The 15,102-nt window shown below is 51.8% G+C and overlaps 1 protein-coding gene across 7 annotated transcripts in view; it reads left to right on the top strand.

Annotated features, from left to right (window-relative positions):
• Window positions 1–15,102, top strand: part of DOP1B (DOP1 leucine zipper like protein B) — a 65,633-nt gene that overhangs the window by 32,096 nt on the left and 18,435 nt on the right. For all 7 annotated transcript variants that reach the window (XR_011470347.1, XM_070407218.1, XM_070407220.1 and 4 more), the window contains 11 exons: window positions 107–259; window positions 963–1,063; window positions 1,999–2,189; window positions 2,925–4,533; window positions 5,242–5,353; window positions 5,956–6,144; window positions 6,959–7,081; window positions 8,868–8,999; window positions 13,832–13,887; window positions 14,283–14,387; window positions 14,477–14,543. Coding sequence is in view for 6 of the 7 variants with exons in the window: in XM_070407218.1 (XP_070263319.1) it covers window positions 107–259; window positions 963–1,063; window positions 1,999–2,189; window positions 2,925–4,533; window positions 5,242–5,353; window positions 5,956–6,144; window positions 6,959–7,081; window positions 8,868–8,999; window positions 13,832–13,887; window positions 14,283–14,387; window positions 14,477–14,543 (2,838 nt within the window). In the remaining variant the exon portion in view is untranslated. The remainder of the gene's footprint in view (window positions 1–106; window positions 260–962; window positions 1,064–1,998; window positions 2,190–2,924; window positions 4,534–5,241; window positions 5,354–5,955; window positions 6,145–6,958; window positions 7,082–8,867; window positions 9,000–13,831; window positions 13,888–14,282; window positions 14,388–14,476; window positions 14,544–15,102) is intronic.

The raw sequence follows: 15,102 nt of genomic DNA, 5'->3' as shown, positions 1-15,102 counted from the left end.
TTGCTGTTAAGGATTCTCACATAGCAAATGTAGGTAGAAGCCAGGACCTTGGTACCAGGACTGGACTTGTTCACACCTGTTTCACCCCATGTCCCCTTTGTCCCAGAGGGTGGCTCGTGTGCTGTGGAACCAGCTGAACCAGGAGACCCGGGAGCACCACGTCACCTGCGTGGAGCTGTTCTACCGGCTGCACTGCCTGGCCCCGACGGCCAGCATCTGCGAGGACATCATCTGCCACGCCCTCCTGGACCCCGACAAGGCGAGTCTGCAGCCCCAGCCTCCATCCTGCGAGGGTCCCACTGCTGGGCAGCCTGTCACTCACGGGCCCAGGGCAGACTGCATGGATCCAGCAGGGGTCATTCTGGGGCCGGTGGGCATACTGGTTAGTGAGCAGAAGTGCTAGGGATGTCGGGACTAGAAGGCCTCCCTCCGCACGAGCTGTCGCCTTTGGAGTCCCCAAAACATGGTTGTGTCCACCTCAGGGCTCCCCAGGGAAATCTGCCCAGACTGCCTTGGTGTTTGCGGACATGTAGGTGCCTGTGGGCCTGTAGGTGCCTGCGCTGCTGGAAGTGCTGGCACAGGAGGCTGTCGAGAGGAGGCGTCGGCCCCGCAGCCCTGGCTGTCCTCGCAGTGCAGTGGTGTCCTGTGCTCTGAGCCATGGGCCTGTCACTTCCCAGGGAAGGGCATGAGCCCCACTCTCCTGTTTCCCTGCCACCACAGCCTCCCTGTGGCCCTGGGCAGAGGCGAGTGCCGCGCTGGACTGTGTGCTTTACTGACAGCGCGTCGTGTTACAGGGAGCGAGGAGAGGCGCAGGGCGGGCACCAGGCAGGGACTTCCTGCCCCTGCGGCACTGCCGTCCTGCTCCTGAGCTGTCCTTTGCTTCTCAATTGGGTTTCATGAGACTAAGAACAGTGTCCTGCTAGGAAACCAGGCTCCTCATGTCCGTTTATTTCCTAATCAAGGGAACCAGATTGGAGGCTCTGTTCAGATTTTCCGTCCTCTGGCACCTGACGCGGGAGATCCAGGGCAGCCGAGTGACGTCGCACAACCGCTCCTTCGACAGGTGAGGCTGTCTTCCTTATCATTGACCGCAGGCAGAAGGCACTTTGCAGGGTTCCCGGTCAGCGTGCTGGGCTGGGGAAGGGATGCGTGACTCGGACCACCGGACCTCACATTCCTGATGCACAGCAGCCGCTCTCAGGATCCCCTAAGTGGCTTCAGGCTGGACACACGTGAATAGATACGTGGTGGGGATTTCCCAGCTGTGGTTGAGGAGGAAGGAGACTCCGGTGCCTCGAGTCACTGTGGGGGCTGTCAGAGCGTGCCCCATGGGGGAGGAGTAGGGAAATGGAGAAGGTCTAGTTCTCGATTGGAGTGGTGGCCACACTGGGTGTATATACTTGTAAAGTCATCAACTGGCTTAAGATGTGAATTGATTGCAGGTACATTATAATCCACATTGTTTTCTAAAAACCCCTCCCTGTTTCCAAAACTCTAGGTGTGGGGTCAGATACAGCCTTACTGACAGCTCATTGCACTGCCTGGGCCCATCCCCTGGTCTGATTTAACCGATTGGGCCAAGGCCTGGAGATCAGGACTTCGTTTATTTGTTTGTTTATTTTTAATATATTTTTATTGATTTCTGAGAGGAAGGGAGAAGGAGAGAAAGATAGAAACATCAGTGATGAGAGAGAGTCATTGATTGGCTGCCCCCTGCACTCCCCTACTGGGGATCGAGCCCGAAACCTGGGCATGTGCCCTGACTGGGAGTTGAACTGTGACCTCCTGGTTCCTAGGTCAATGCTTAACCACTGAGCCACACTGGCCAGGCCTGGGGATCTGGACTTTAAAAGCTCCCATCCTGATTCTAGCATGAATCCAGGGTTTAAATCCCAGGTCCTCGTTTGCTGGGGCCCACAGCCCAGCGTGGGTGAGCTCCCTGGGGGTGTCCCGCCCATGGTGCTGCACGCTGACCTCATGATGCACTTCCACCCGCAGGTCCCTGTTCGTGGTGCTGGACAGCCTGACCTGCACGGACGGTGCCATCGGTGCGGCGGCCCAGGGCTGGCTGGTGCGGGCACTATCTCTCGGGGACGTGGCACGCATCCTCGAGCCCTTGCTACTGCTGCTGCTCCAGCCCAAAACCCAGCGGACTTCCATTCACTGCCTCAAGCAGGAGAACTCGGCGGGTGAGCTCCCCATGCCGGGCAGCCGGGCCAGCTCTGTGTCCCCAGGGTGCCCGGGCCAGGGAGGGTGGGAAGGGCGATGGATCCTGCTGCCGTGACAGTTAAGGCACTTAGACCCACTTTGTGATTTTGTCAGATTCAGACGGTGTGAAGGTACTTTGTAAACGTGTGGGGATCAGGCCTGCAACCCAGGCATGTGCCCTGACGGGGAATGGATCCTCCTGGTTCATATGTTGATGCTCAACTACTGAGCCACACCAGCCAGGCTCATTGCTTGAACAGTTTAAAAGACCTGTTCACTTTACTTGTCTGCCTTTTGTCCATCATGTAATCTAGACTCTGGTGCTTTAGTTTCATGGGGGAATTTTATTTTTTATTTAATTTATTTTGGGGGGGCAATTTTATTAATAGTAACCTGTCTGGCTTTAAGACAAAGATCACTCTAGAACAGCGGTTCTCAACCTGTGGGTCGCGACCCCTTTGGTGGTCGAACGACCCTTTCACAGGGGTCTCCTAAGACCATCGGAAAACACATATATAATTACATATTGTTTTTGTGATTAATCACTATGCTTTAATTATGTTCAATTTGTAACAATGAAATTGGGGGTCACCACAACATGAGGAACTGTGTTAAAGGGTCTCGGCATTAGGAAGGTTGAGAACCACAGCTCTAGAATGAACATATCATAGCTCACTCTTCTGTTCTGAAGTTGCTTGTCATCTTGTGATTTTCAGAAGACTTGCATCGTTGGTTTAACAGGAAGAAAACCTCTTCCAAAGAGGCATGTGGCGTGCCCGAGGGCAGCTCGGAGGAAGGCGTGCCTCTGAACCAGTTCACCACCGTGGACCGCGAGGCCATCTGGGCCGAGGTGGAGAAGGAGCCAGAGAAGTGCTCACCGGGAAGCCAGCTGAGCGAGGAAGATCTTCCCTACTACACGGACCTTCTGGACAGAACGGCCCGAGAGGCTCCCGACAGTAGCGAGCACACTGAGTCCGCAGACACGAGCTCCGCCCACACGGACAGCGAGAACACGTCCTCCTTGTCTTCCCCCTCCCACGACCCGCAGGAGCTGAGCAACGAAGAGGGCTGCTGTGCGCCCATCTCCACGGGCGGCAGGGCTTACCCCCGGCCCACAGCCTTCCTGGCGGAGAGTTTCAAGTCCAGTGCCAGGCTAAGCTTGGCGCGTGTGGACTCGGACAGGACCCAGGCCTCGGAGTCCTTCTCCAGTGACGAGGAGGCCGACGCGGAGCTCCAGGCCCTCACCGCGTCCCGGCTGCTGAAGCAGCAGCGGGAGCGGCAGGAGATGATCGAGGCCTTGTTCAAGCACATCCTGCTCTACCTGCAGCCCTACGACTCCCGGCGAGTCCTCTACGCCTTCTCCGTGTTGGAGGCCGTGCTCAAAACCAACCCCAAGGAGTTCATCGAGGCCGTGTCCAGGACCAGCATGGACACCAGCTCCACCGCGCACCTCAACCTCATCTCCAACCTCCTGGCACGCCACCAGGAGGCCCTCGTGGGCCAAAGCTTCTATGGCAAACTCCAGACCCAGTCCCCCAACGTGTGCCCCCACTCCCTGCTGATCGAGCTCCTCACCTACCTGTGCCTGAGTTTCCTGCGCAGCTACTACCCTTGTTACCTAAAGATCTCCCACCGAGACCTGCTTGGCAACCGGGACGTCCAGGTCAAAAGCGTGGAGGTTTTGATTAGGATCATGACGCAGCTGGTCGCTGTGGCCAAGTGCGCGGAAGGGAAGAGCGTGGAGTTCATCCGCAGCCTGCTGCAGAGGTGCAAGGTGCAGGAGTTCGTCCTGCTGTCCCTGTCGGCCTCCATGTACACGAGCCAGAAGCGCTACAGCCTGGCCACCGCGGAGCGAGGCCGGGCCCCGCGGGAAGACTGCCTCTTCGAGGAGCAGCTCATCAACTTGGGCCAGGACCAGATCTGGAGTGAGCACCCCCTGCAGATCGAGCTGCTGAAGCTCCTGCAGGTGCTGGTCGTCTTGGAGCATCACCTGGGCCAGGTCCACGAGGAGGCTGAGCACCAGCCAGACCTGTCGCGGGAGTGGCGGCGGGCCCTGGACTTCCAGCAGGCCATCAGCGCCATGCAGTACGTGCAGCCACACCCCCTCACCTCCCAGGGGCTGCTGGTGTCTGCCGTGGTGAGGGGCCTGCAGCCGGCCTACGGCTACGGCATGCACCCGGCCTGGGTGAGCTTGGTCACGCAGTCCTTGCCGTACTTCGGAAAGTCCCTGGGCTGGACAGTGACACCCTTCATTGTCCAGATTTGCAAAAACTTGGACGAGCTGGTCAAACAGTATGAAAGCGAATCAGTGAAGCTCTCTGTCAGGTATGGCGACCCCTGGATGGATTGTAACCGCATTAGTGACAGGTTTGCAATGAGTGGCTGATTTGTCGGAGAAGCCATCTGGAGGGTGCTTTGAATCAGAAGCCTGTTTAGCATTGTCAGGAGGGTGACAAGGAACTAAATGTCCAGTTCAGCTATTTTTTAAAAATATCTTTTTGTTGATTTTTTTAGAGGAAGGAAGAGGGAGAGAGATAGAAACATCGATGCATCAGCATTGATAGGCTGCCTCCTGCACCCCCCCCCCCCCCACTGGGGTTCGAGCCTACAACCTAGGCATGTGCCCTGACCACGTATCAAACTGGTGACCTCCTGGTGCGTAGGTCAATGCTCAACCACTGAGCAACACTGTCCAGGCCAGATCCTCTGTTTTTAATTCCACCCGGCTACCCAGGCGGGCTCGGTGTTGCAGGACAAGTCAGTCACACTCTGTTAGTTTTGCAAAACAAATAAAAATGGAATCACCTTCAAAGAAATTCTGAAACATCTAAAAACATTTTTCAAAGTGACTGCATGAGTCTAAAATAGCACAAAAGATGCTACCAATATTGTAACAATATTTCATTACTCGAGTCCAAGTTTGTTTAAGAGAGCGATAGCTCTCTGGTTCCTATGTTTGTGTGTAGGATTAAACATCTTTAGAGCCTCATTCTTAAAAATCCTCAAAACCACCTTCTCGTTTCTCCACCAAAGCATCACCGCCAAGAGGGAAAACATCGCTCCAGATTACCCACTCACTCTTCTGGAAGGTCTGACAACCATCAGTCATTTCTGTCTTTTGGAACAACCCAACCAAAATAAAAAGGTAAGTTGTTGTTTTTTCTGAGTTGGAGGCAATTTTCATAATATTGTTTTGTCTGGGTTATGGCTGTTTCCAATAAGAAACGTTTGTATGCAAGTAATGCAAATGTGTATGCAAATCTATGTCAATAATGCAAGCGTGTGTGCACGTGTGTGTTTGTGGTTTTGTTCTGGCCACTCCTTCCATCCTGGCCCATTGTTTCATCCGGAAAGTCAGTCGAGATAAAATGTAAAGCCACTTGCTCCGTTTTAGGCTTATATTCACTTTTTTCCACGAGCCTTTTACTCGCCCTGTGGTGTTCATGAAATCTGTGTTGGGACACAGCTGAGCTGTTACTACTCTGCCCTGTCGGGCATTGAGTTTGAGAATGCAGCCAGGGCTGGGGTTGAATGATGGAGAGCGTCTGTAACGTGCCTCTCAGATGCACGCCCCTTCCAAAGGAGGCCCTGGGTCAGAGGCACCGGGGAGCGTCCTTCCAGACCAGCGCACCGGGGACCTGCTCGGAAGCGGCTGCTGCCCTGGGACCCCCGGCCCCGGCCCGGCCCCGCGGAGAGGGAGCGCTGCTCCAGTGCAGCCAAGCCTCCCGCGCTCATTTCCACTTTCAGGCCGCGGCTGTGAGTGACCCCACCAGCCTGAAAAACGCCAAGAACGCCATTCTGGAGGAGCTGCCTCGCGTCGTGAACACCATGGCCCTGCTCTGGGACGTGCTCAGGAGGGAGGAGGCACAGAAGAGGCCCGTGGACCTCCTGGGAGCCACGAAGGGGTCCTCTTCCGTTTACTTCAGAACCACCAAGGTGAGAGCTTCCTCCGCCGTTTTGTTATTTGCTCCGTCTTTGTTGTCCCCACAAAAATAAAGACACATGGGATACATACACAAATAATCAAACATACGTGCTCCGTGAAACCCACGTTAAAAGGAAGTTGGGAGTAGAAATCTCCAGTTTGTTTGTTTTGAGTAATTTTTCTTTTTGTTTTGTTAATCCTCACCCGAGGGTATTTTTCCATTGATTTTGAGAGAGAGAGAGAGAGGGAGAGAGAGAGAAATATCGATATGAGAGAGAGACACATCATTTGGTTGCCTCCCGCACACCCCCAAAAATCCATGTCATGAAAGGAGAGGGGTGAGTGATGTCCAGGGCCCTGCCGCGAGCTTATTTTAAGTTGATTAAGTAATAAAATTATTTCAGGGGTACCTGTTTCTAGAAAATGAAAATATCTTTCCTCATGGATGTAAGATGGGCAGAGGCTGGGGGTTCGGATGGGGACAGGGCTCCCTCCACTGCCTGGTCTCCCCTTTGTCACTCTCTGCAAAGCACGGGGTGGCTTCCTTCCAGCCCCCGCCCTGCTCATGGCTGTGGGTGGCGGTCCTCGCCTCCTAGTCTCTCCCTGCTCCGCTCAGCCAGGCCTCTGTCTGCCCACCCACATCTGCAGCCACTGCACATCCAGGCCCCCCAAGAGCTCGGATTCCTGTCCCCACGGTGCTGGGGGCGCTGACCCCACCAGCACGGCCCTGCTCCAGGGTTTACGGCCGTGCTGGTCAAGTATCAGGAACAACAGGGCCCTGACACCACTCTGCCATGACGGGTTTTTTATTTTCCCATTTTTCAGATCATCCGCCAAAAGATTTTAGACTTCTTGAACCCCTTGACGGCCCACCTCGGGGTGCAGCTGACGGCCGCCGTGGCGGCGGTGTGGAGCAGGAGGAGAGTGAAGCGGCACAGTAAGGTGAAGGTGAGCTGACAAGTCAAAGCCTTCGCTGAGCTCCCCTGACAAATACCAAGTCGTGTGTCATCCAAGATGACATCAGAGGCCGACATGGGAAAATCCTGAAGCAGTTTCACCCTTTTAAATGCAAGAGACAGTGCAGCGGAGTCTCAGTACAGCTGTGTGCTGGGCGGCTGGGGCGGGGCCCTCCCAGCTTGCCCTGCTCTCTCTGTAGTGAGTGTGTAGGACTGCTGTTTCACCGTTTCAATTCAGTACCTACCAGCATGCATGGAGCAGTGTCCGTGACGTACATTTCAGAGAATAAGCACCTGCCATGAGCCCACCACCTGGCTAAGGAAGGGCCAGCGTCCTACTGTGAAGACCCCTGCCGCCCTTGCCTGGTTGTGATAGCATCTTACAGCTTTTTTGTCAAATCACTAAAAAAAATTTTTTAATTGATTGATTTTGAGAGAGAGAAACATCAATTTGTTTTTCTACTTATTCATGCATTCATTGGTTGATTCTTGTATGTGCCTTGACCAGAGATCAAACCTGCAATCGTGACCTATTGGGGCAACACTCTGACCAACTGAACTATTCAGCCAGGACTAAATCACTTTTTTAAAGATTTTATTTTAGGGCAGTTTTAGATTCACAACAAAATGAGAGGAAGGTACAGAGAGTTCCCATATACTCCCCTCCCATAGGCGGCCTCCCCACTGTCAGCATTCCCCAGTGACACGTCCTTCCTGCCCGAGTCCATACCTAATGTCAGGCTTTTTAGTTTATGGAAATGATACTTGTCCGTGGTGGTAAGCAAGATCTACATCATCACATTCCTGGGCCCAAACTGGAGTTTGCATGTCATCCATTCTTTACCTGCTGACTGGTCCATCGGAGATCCTCCAGGGCTCGGTTTACTTGTCTCTGCGAAACCAGCAGCCCTCTTCCTTCTCTCCAGCTCTTCACCATCCAGGGTCCTACCTTGTCCCTCCCTCAGAGGGTCTTCCCATCCCGGACATTCTCTCAGTGCCCAGCATGGGCTCCTGCTCCCTGGGGAGGCGAGAGTGGCTGGCGGCCCAGCACAGGCACACAGCTTTGCACCTGTGTGGTCCTTCCCTGGTGATTAACCTGACACTTCCAAGTGCACATGACCATGGAGTGCAGACTTCTAGCATCATCATGCACTTCCCACATCAGGGCTTCCTGCCAAGGCCAACAGTGGAACCTGATTTATCGGGTTTTCTTCCTGCCTTTGGATCTAGAGGGCCATGTCTTTTTTTAAAAAATATATGTTTTTTAAAATTGATTTTTAGAGAGAAAGGAAGGAGAGGGAGAGAGATAGAAACATCGATGAGAGAGAAACATCAACATCTATTGGCCAACTCCTTCACACCCCCTGCTGGGGATGGAGCCTGCAACCCGGGCATGTGCCTTGACTGGGAATCAATCAGGTGACCTCTTGCTGCCTGGATCGACTCAACCACTGAACAACACCGGCCGGGCTGTCTGGGGCGTTATGCTAGCCTGTTTCCTTCACATTATGTGTTTCTGTTCTAAAATGCTTTCTAAGCTTGAACGTACCAGTCTCACTCCCCTGTCATCAAATTCACCTTTTGGTCCTAATTTGTATCAGATACTGGTTACGTTGTGATTAAATGCTTAACTCTCTCTTTATTCCCACCAATAGTCCTTACCCAGTTTTCCTTTAAATACTTAAAAGATTAAAAGAAATCTCTTTCTCCAGGCCAACTCTTATAGAATACTTAGTGCATCACTCTTACTTTTGTCTCCTCTGTTTTTTTCTTGCCAGATAGTCCCTGTGGCAAGCGCGTTCCAGCTCACCCTCGTCGACCTGATGTGTGCACTCAGCACCCTGCAGACAGACACGGTGCTGCACCTGGTGAAGGAGGTGGTGAGGAGGCCACAGATCCGGGGGGACCAGGTCAGGAACCTGGGGGGCCTCCCCATGAACTCGGGCCATTCTCCTAATGCCGTGTCTTATAAATGTATTTGGGAGGAAAACAGGTCGCAAGAGCAGCTAGGAATTGGGGGTGTAAAATGGAGGTGCTCTCACTGGGCTTTGGGGAGATGGATGAGCTGTGCCCCGTAGGCTTCGGTGTGCTGTGTGAAGGTGGGAGACGGAACACGGCCAGGGACCATCTCCCGTCCTTGCTCCCTGCTGCAGGCGCCTGCCCAGGCCTGGTTCCAGGCAGGCACCTGCGTACAAAAGGACACCTTTCCTAAGAGGCAGTGGCACCTGCTTCAAGGAATTTGCAGCCTGAAGCGCATCACAGATAAAGCCAGACACTAGTTAAAGGTGGTGAAGACCGATTTTATTCAGTAACCACAGTGATAGGTGAGAGAGCTGAACTCAGTTCTGATTTGTGCAAAGGTAACCTGGTTGTTGTTCCATTTCGGGAAGATGAAATAGTTCCGGATAGATGGTGGTGATGGTTGCCCCAAAATGTGTACATACTGAAACCACTGAACTGTGTGTACACTTATGGCAAAGATAGCCCTAACGGTTTGGCTCAGTGGATAGAATGTCAACCTGAGGACTGAAGGGTCCCAGGTTCGATTCCAGTCAAGGGCATGTAACTTGGTTGTGGGCACATCCCCAGTAGGGGGGTGTGCAGGAGGCAGCTGATTGATGTTTCTAACTCTCTATCCCTCTCCCTTCCTCTCTGTAAAAAAATCAATAAAATATATATTTTTTTTAAAAAGCAAAAAAAAAAAAATATAGCAAAGATGGTAAATTTTATGTATATTTACCACAATAGACATTTTTATAAGAAAAAAAAGGAATATTGCCTTTATTTTTTTTAATATATTTTTTTCCTTTTTTAAAAAATAATTAAATCTTTATTGTTCAGATTATTACAGTTGTTTCTCTTTTTTCCCCCCATAGCTCCCCTCCACCCGGTTCCCACCCCACCCTCTGCCCTCACCGCCCCCCCCCCCCCCACTGTCCTCATCCATAGGTGCACGATTTTTGTCCAGTCTCTTCCCACATCCCCCCACCCCTTTCCCCCCAAGAATAGTTAGTCCACTCCCTTTCTATGCCCCTGATTCTATTACAATCACCAGTTTATTCTGTTCATCAGATTATTTATTCACTTGATTTTTAGATTTACTTGTTGATAGATGTGTATTTGTTGTTCATAATTTGTATATTTACCTTTTTCTTCTTCTTCCTCTTAAAGGATACCTTTCAGCATTTCATATAATACTGGTTTGGTGGTGATGAACTCCTTTAGCTTCTCCTTATCTGTGAAGCTCTTTATCTGACCTTCAATTCTGAATGATAGCTTTGCTGGATAAAGTACTCTTGGTTATAGGTTCTTGGCATTCATCACTTTGAATATTTCTTGTCACTCCCTTCTGGCCTGCAAAGTTTCTGTTGAGAAATCAGCTGACAGTCATATGGGTACTCCCTTGTAGGTAACTGACTGTCTTTTCTCTTGCTGCTTTTAAGATTCTCTCTTTGTCTTTTGCTCTTGGCATTTTAATTATGATGTGTCTTGGTGTGGTCCTCTTTGGATTCCTTTTGTTTGGGGTTCTCTGCGCTTCCTGGACTTGTAAGTCTATTTCTTTCACCAGGTAGGGGAAGTTTTCTGTCATTATTTCTTCAAATAGGTTTTCAATATCTTGCTCTCTCTCTTCTTCTGGCACCCCTATAATTCGGATGTTGGTACGCTTGAAGCTGTCCCAGAGGCTCCTTACACTATCTTCATATTTTTGGATTCTTTTTTCGTTTTGCTTTCCTGGTTGTGTGTTTTTTGCTTCTTCGTATTTCAAATCTTTGACTTGATTCTTGCGATCCTCTAGTCTGCTGTAGGAACTCTGCATAATATCCTTTATTTCAGTCAGTGTATGCTTAATTTCTAGTTGGTCCTTTTTCATACCCTCGATGGTCTCACTAGATTTCTTGAGGATCTCACTACATTTATCGGCGGTCTCACCTGTCTTTTTGAGGGTCTTACTAAATTTGTCGGCGGTTTCTAGAAAGTTCTTGAAAAACCTTAAAAGTGTGGTTTTGAACTCTATATCCAATAGTTTGCTTTCCTCCATTTCTGTCATTTGTGTCCTGTTTCTTTGTCTCTGCATTTTGGCTGCTTCCCTGTGTTGATAGAGTGGCTTTCTGTGCTAGGTGTCTTATAGGGCCCAGTGGCTCAGCCTCCCCAATTACCTGAGGTGGACACTCTTGGTGCACCCCCTTGTGGGCTTTGTGCACAGTCTTGTTGTAGTTAAGCCTTGATTGTTGTAGGTATCACTGGGAGGAATTGACCTCCAGGCCAATTGGCTGTGAGAATCAGCTGTGTCTGTAGTGGGAGAACTTCTGTGCAGGAGACACCCCTCCGGGGCAAGACTTGCTTCAGTGGGGCTTTGGTGCTCACTGAGTCTGCCCCCTGAGTGTGTCCTTTATGGATCCGAGGAGCTGCAATCTGGATGGTCCCACTCTGACCACCGGGCACACTGGCTCCTGGATCTCTAAGGAGGTGCTAATCTAGCCTTTGCCTGAGGCTATCCAGCAGGAGCCAGGTGTGAAGCAATGCCAGGGGCCTTGGGCCAGCTGCAATTTGTTAGGTAATTTTCAGATTGCAAAGGGCCAGACCTTTCATATGCAAAAGCCTCCATGCGTGACTTGCGGCTTGGGCGGGGCAGGGTTCCAGGGGATCAACAGAGCTGAGCAAGCAGCTATGGCTGCCCTCAGAGGCCCCGCTTCTCAGTGTCCCGGCAATCGCTGCAAACACCTCTGAGAGAAAGCCCACCGATGCCAGACAGTCCAGTTTCTCCCGTATGAGTCTGGGTCCCTAGAGACTCGCCCAGAACTGGAGCTCAGAGCTTGAGACTCCCTCCCGATTGAAAAAGACAACTGTGTCCTCAGCCGCCAGCCCTCTCCGTATGCGCCTCCGTACCTCTGTACTTCTGCACTGCGCCTCCTCTGAGTCTCGGTATACTTTTCTCTTTCCTTCTAGTTGTAGAATTTCCACTCAGCCAGCCTTCCTGTGGTTCTGGATGATGTCCGTTCCGTCTTTTTTTTTTTTTTAATATATTATATTGATTTTTTACAGAGAGGAAGGGAGAGAGATAGAGAGTTAGAAACATCAATGAGAGAGAAACATCAATCAGCTGCCTCCTGCACATCTCCTACTGGGGATGTGCCCACAACCAAGGTACATGCCCCTGACCGGTATCGAACCTGGGACCCTTCAGTCCGCAGGCTGACGCTCTATCCACTGAGCCAAACCAGTTTCGGCATCCGTTCCATCTTTTAGTTGTATTCTTGTTTTTTGGTTTTTTTAAAAATATATTTTATTGATTTTTTACAGAGAGGAAGGGAGAGAGATAGAGAGCTAGAAACATCGATTAGCTGCCTCCTGCACATCTCCTACTGGGGATGTGCCCGAAACCCAGGTACATGCCCTTGACCGGAATCGAACCTGGGACCTTTCAGTCCTCAAGCCGACACTCTATCCACTGAGCCAAACCGGTTCGGCATTAGTTGTATTCTTGAAGTGGTTGTGCGAGGCAGCAATCTCCGGTGTTTACCTATGCCGCCATTTTGGTTTTTCCTTTTTTAATATATTTTATTGATTTTTTACAGAGGAAGGGAGAGAGATAGAGAGTTAAAAACATCGATGAGAGAGAAACATCAATCAGCTGCCTCGTGCACACTCCCCACTGGGGATGTGCCCGCAACCAAGGTACATGCCCCTGACCAGAATCGAACCCGGGACCCTTGAGTCCACAGGCCAATGCTCTATCCACTGAGCCAAACCGGTTAGAGCAAGGAATATTGCCTTTAGATATTAAGGTCATCACTCGGGATGGTGAGCAAGTGCTGGCCGTGGGGACTCCACGGCGCTCGTCTGTCGGCGGTCGGCGGGCTCCCATGAGTGTCTGGCGTCTTGTTCCCTTTCCCTGTGGCTCATAAATGTGGAGTAACTTGGCCTGGAGGAGTGCAGTGGTGGAGGGCCATGGGTTCCTGCTGGATTTGCATGGTGACTGAGCGGGTCTCGGCATCTGGAGTAGACCTTCCGCGCTGGCGGGCCGTCCTATGGACGGCGTCACAGGTGGGCTGCCCTGTGGGCTCCGCGACAGCCTGTGTACAGACGGAGTAGGCATGCGTAGGTGTGCTGCCCTCGCGTTACTTGAATTTCTGCAAGTTTTTGCAACTTCTGCCTCCAGGCTAAAAAAACAACAGCACTAGATTGTAACTGCCTGGCTGGTTTTTGGCTGCTCAAATGACAAACTTACCGTTTTGTGGTTAGTCGGTTAATTAGCTCAACTCTATAATTTCTACACAGAGCTCTTCCCAAGCCCGGAGGAAACCACTGCCTGAGTGACTCCAGCCACTTGAGATTTGGGAAAGTTGCCTGGGCTGACTCTGAGGGGGTTCCTGGAGCTGAGAATGAGAAGTTTTCATTTCCCTTGTCGGTCGCTAGTCCCAGGTTTTCAGAAGGGTCGGCCCTGGCCCCCAGCTCTCTGTTTGGGGAGGGTCAGTGGTAATGTCCACTTTCCCCCGTGCTTGGTAAGAGCTGAACAGAAAGCAGGTCACAGAGAGGGACTCCCTGCAAGTGTGCTAGCGGCACTGGTGGTTAGGGCCTCGTGGGATGCCTTTATTTGTGTTGCACGTGGGGGATGCTTTCACAGCTGTTACTCTATTTAAAGACTCTGGCTCACCCCTTCTTCCTTAGGACGCAGAGTCCACTTCTCTGTTTGAATTCCCTTCCCACCGACTTGGGTAACGGGTTTTGCTTTACTTTTCAGAAGTCGCCGCTCGTGGACGTCCCTGTGCTGCAGTTCTGCTATGTTTTCATCCAAAGGTAGTGCAGCCCCACAACCCCCTTCTCCTCCTGCAGAGCTTGCAGATAACACCTGCGCCTCTCGGCTTCACGACCCGGAGCCTTACTTAGCGCAGGAAATGCCTCGGTGGGGTCCTGACTCCTTCCCGAGGCATGGGAGTGCCCTGGGCCCTCCTCTTCCTCCTGCAAGATCTCAGCTGACATTATAAAACCCGTGTGCTGTGTGCTGAACACGCTGCCAGCAAAGCCTTAGGTGAGGCCTGGCGCATGTGTCTGTTGTAACCGAAAAAAGAATGAACAGATCAGTCAGCTATGCTTCCTTCCCCCCGCTTTCCGACCGTCTGGACCGAAAGTCTGCTGTGAGAGCGTTTGGTTTTGACTTGCTCATGGCTGGTTTCTTTCCTGTTTGGACGTAGGCTCCCAGCGACAGCCTTGCAGGAGAACTTCCCCTCGCTGCTGGGTGTGCTGAGGGAGTCCGCGCAGCTGAACCTGGCCCCCCCGGGGTACTTCCTGCTCCTCAGGTGCGTGTCCAGCCTTCACATCCCCGCGGGTTCTGCTGGGAGGGTGATGCCCGCACATTCCCGGCCTGACGCTGACTGTCTCCCCACAGCATGCTCAACGACTTTGTGACGCGCACGCCCAGCCTGGAGAGCAAGAAGGATCAGAGGGACCTGCAGGTCTGTGTGGAAAGTGGCGGGTTGCTACCTTCCCCAAGGGCTGTGCCTCTTCTGAGGGTTGTGTTGTAGATAATCAGCACTGGGCAGAATCCGACCTGGATCTGCACCTCTGCTCAGGCCTCACTTCCTCCTTTTGCCTTCAGAGGGCTTGACCTCCCTGTGGAGGTTCCGGGTTCAGCGTGAGCACCTGCCGGGGACAGTGCAAGCTGCCCTCTCTCTTTTTTTTTATTTTTTTATTTTTTTTATTTTTTTATTTTTCGCTTAAAGTATTACAAAGGGTATTACATAAGTGTCCTTTTTTCCCCCCCGCCCTTGACAAGCCCCTGCCCTCCCTTACCCCCCAGTGTCTTATGTCCATTAGTTATGGTTATATGGGTGCATACAAGTCCTTTGGTTGATCTCTTACTCCCCTCCCTCCTGTCCCCCAACCCTCCCTGGCCTTCCCACTGCAGTCCGACAATCAGTTTGACGAGCTGCCCTCTCTCACTGCGCAGGTGCAAGTGGAACTCGCCTGAGGCATGATTGCAATAAAAAGTCTATCTCTGCATGGATTTTCTTC

This window comes from Myotis yumanensis, unplaced genomic scaffold (genome assembly GCF_028538775.1).
Source record: "Myotis yumanensis isolate MYYU_CA2020_CCGP unplaced genomic scaffold, mMyoYum1.0.hap1 SCAF_2, whole genome shotgun sequence".
NCBI lineage: Eukaryota > Metazoa > Chordata > Mammalia > Chiroptera > Vespertilionidae > Myotis > Myotis yumanensis.
This window is presented reverse-complemented; position numbering and strand designations above follow the sequence as displayed.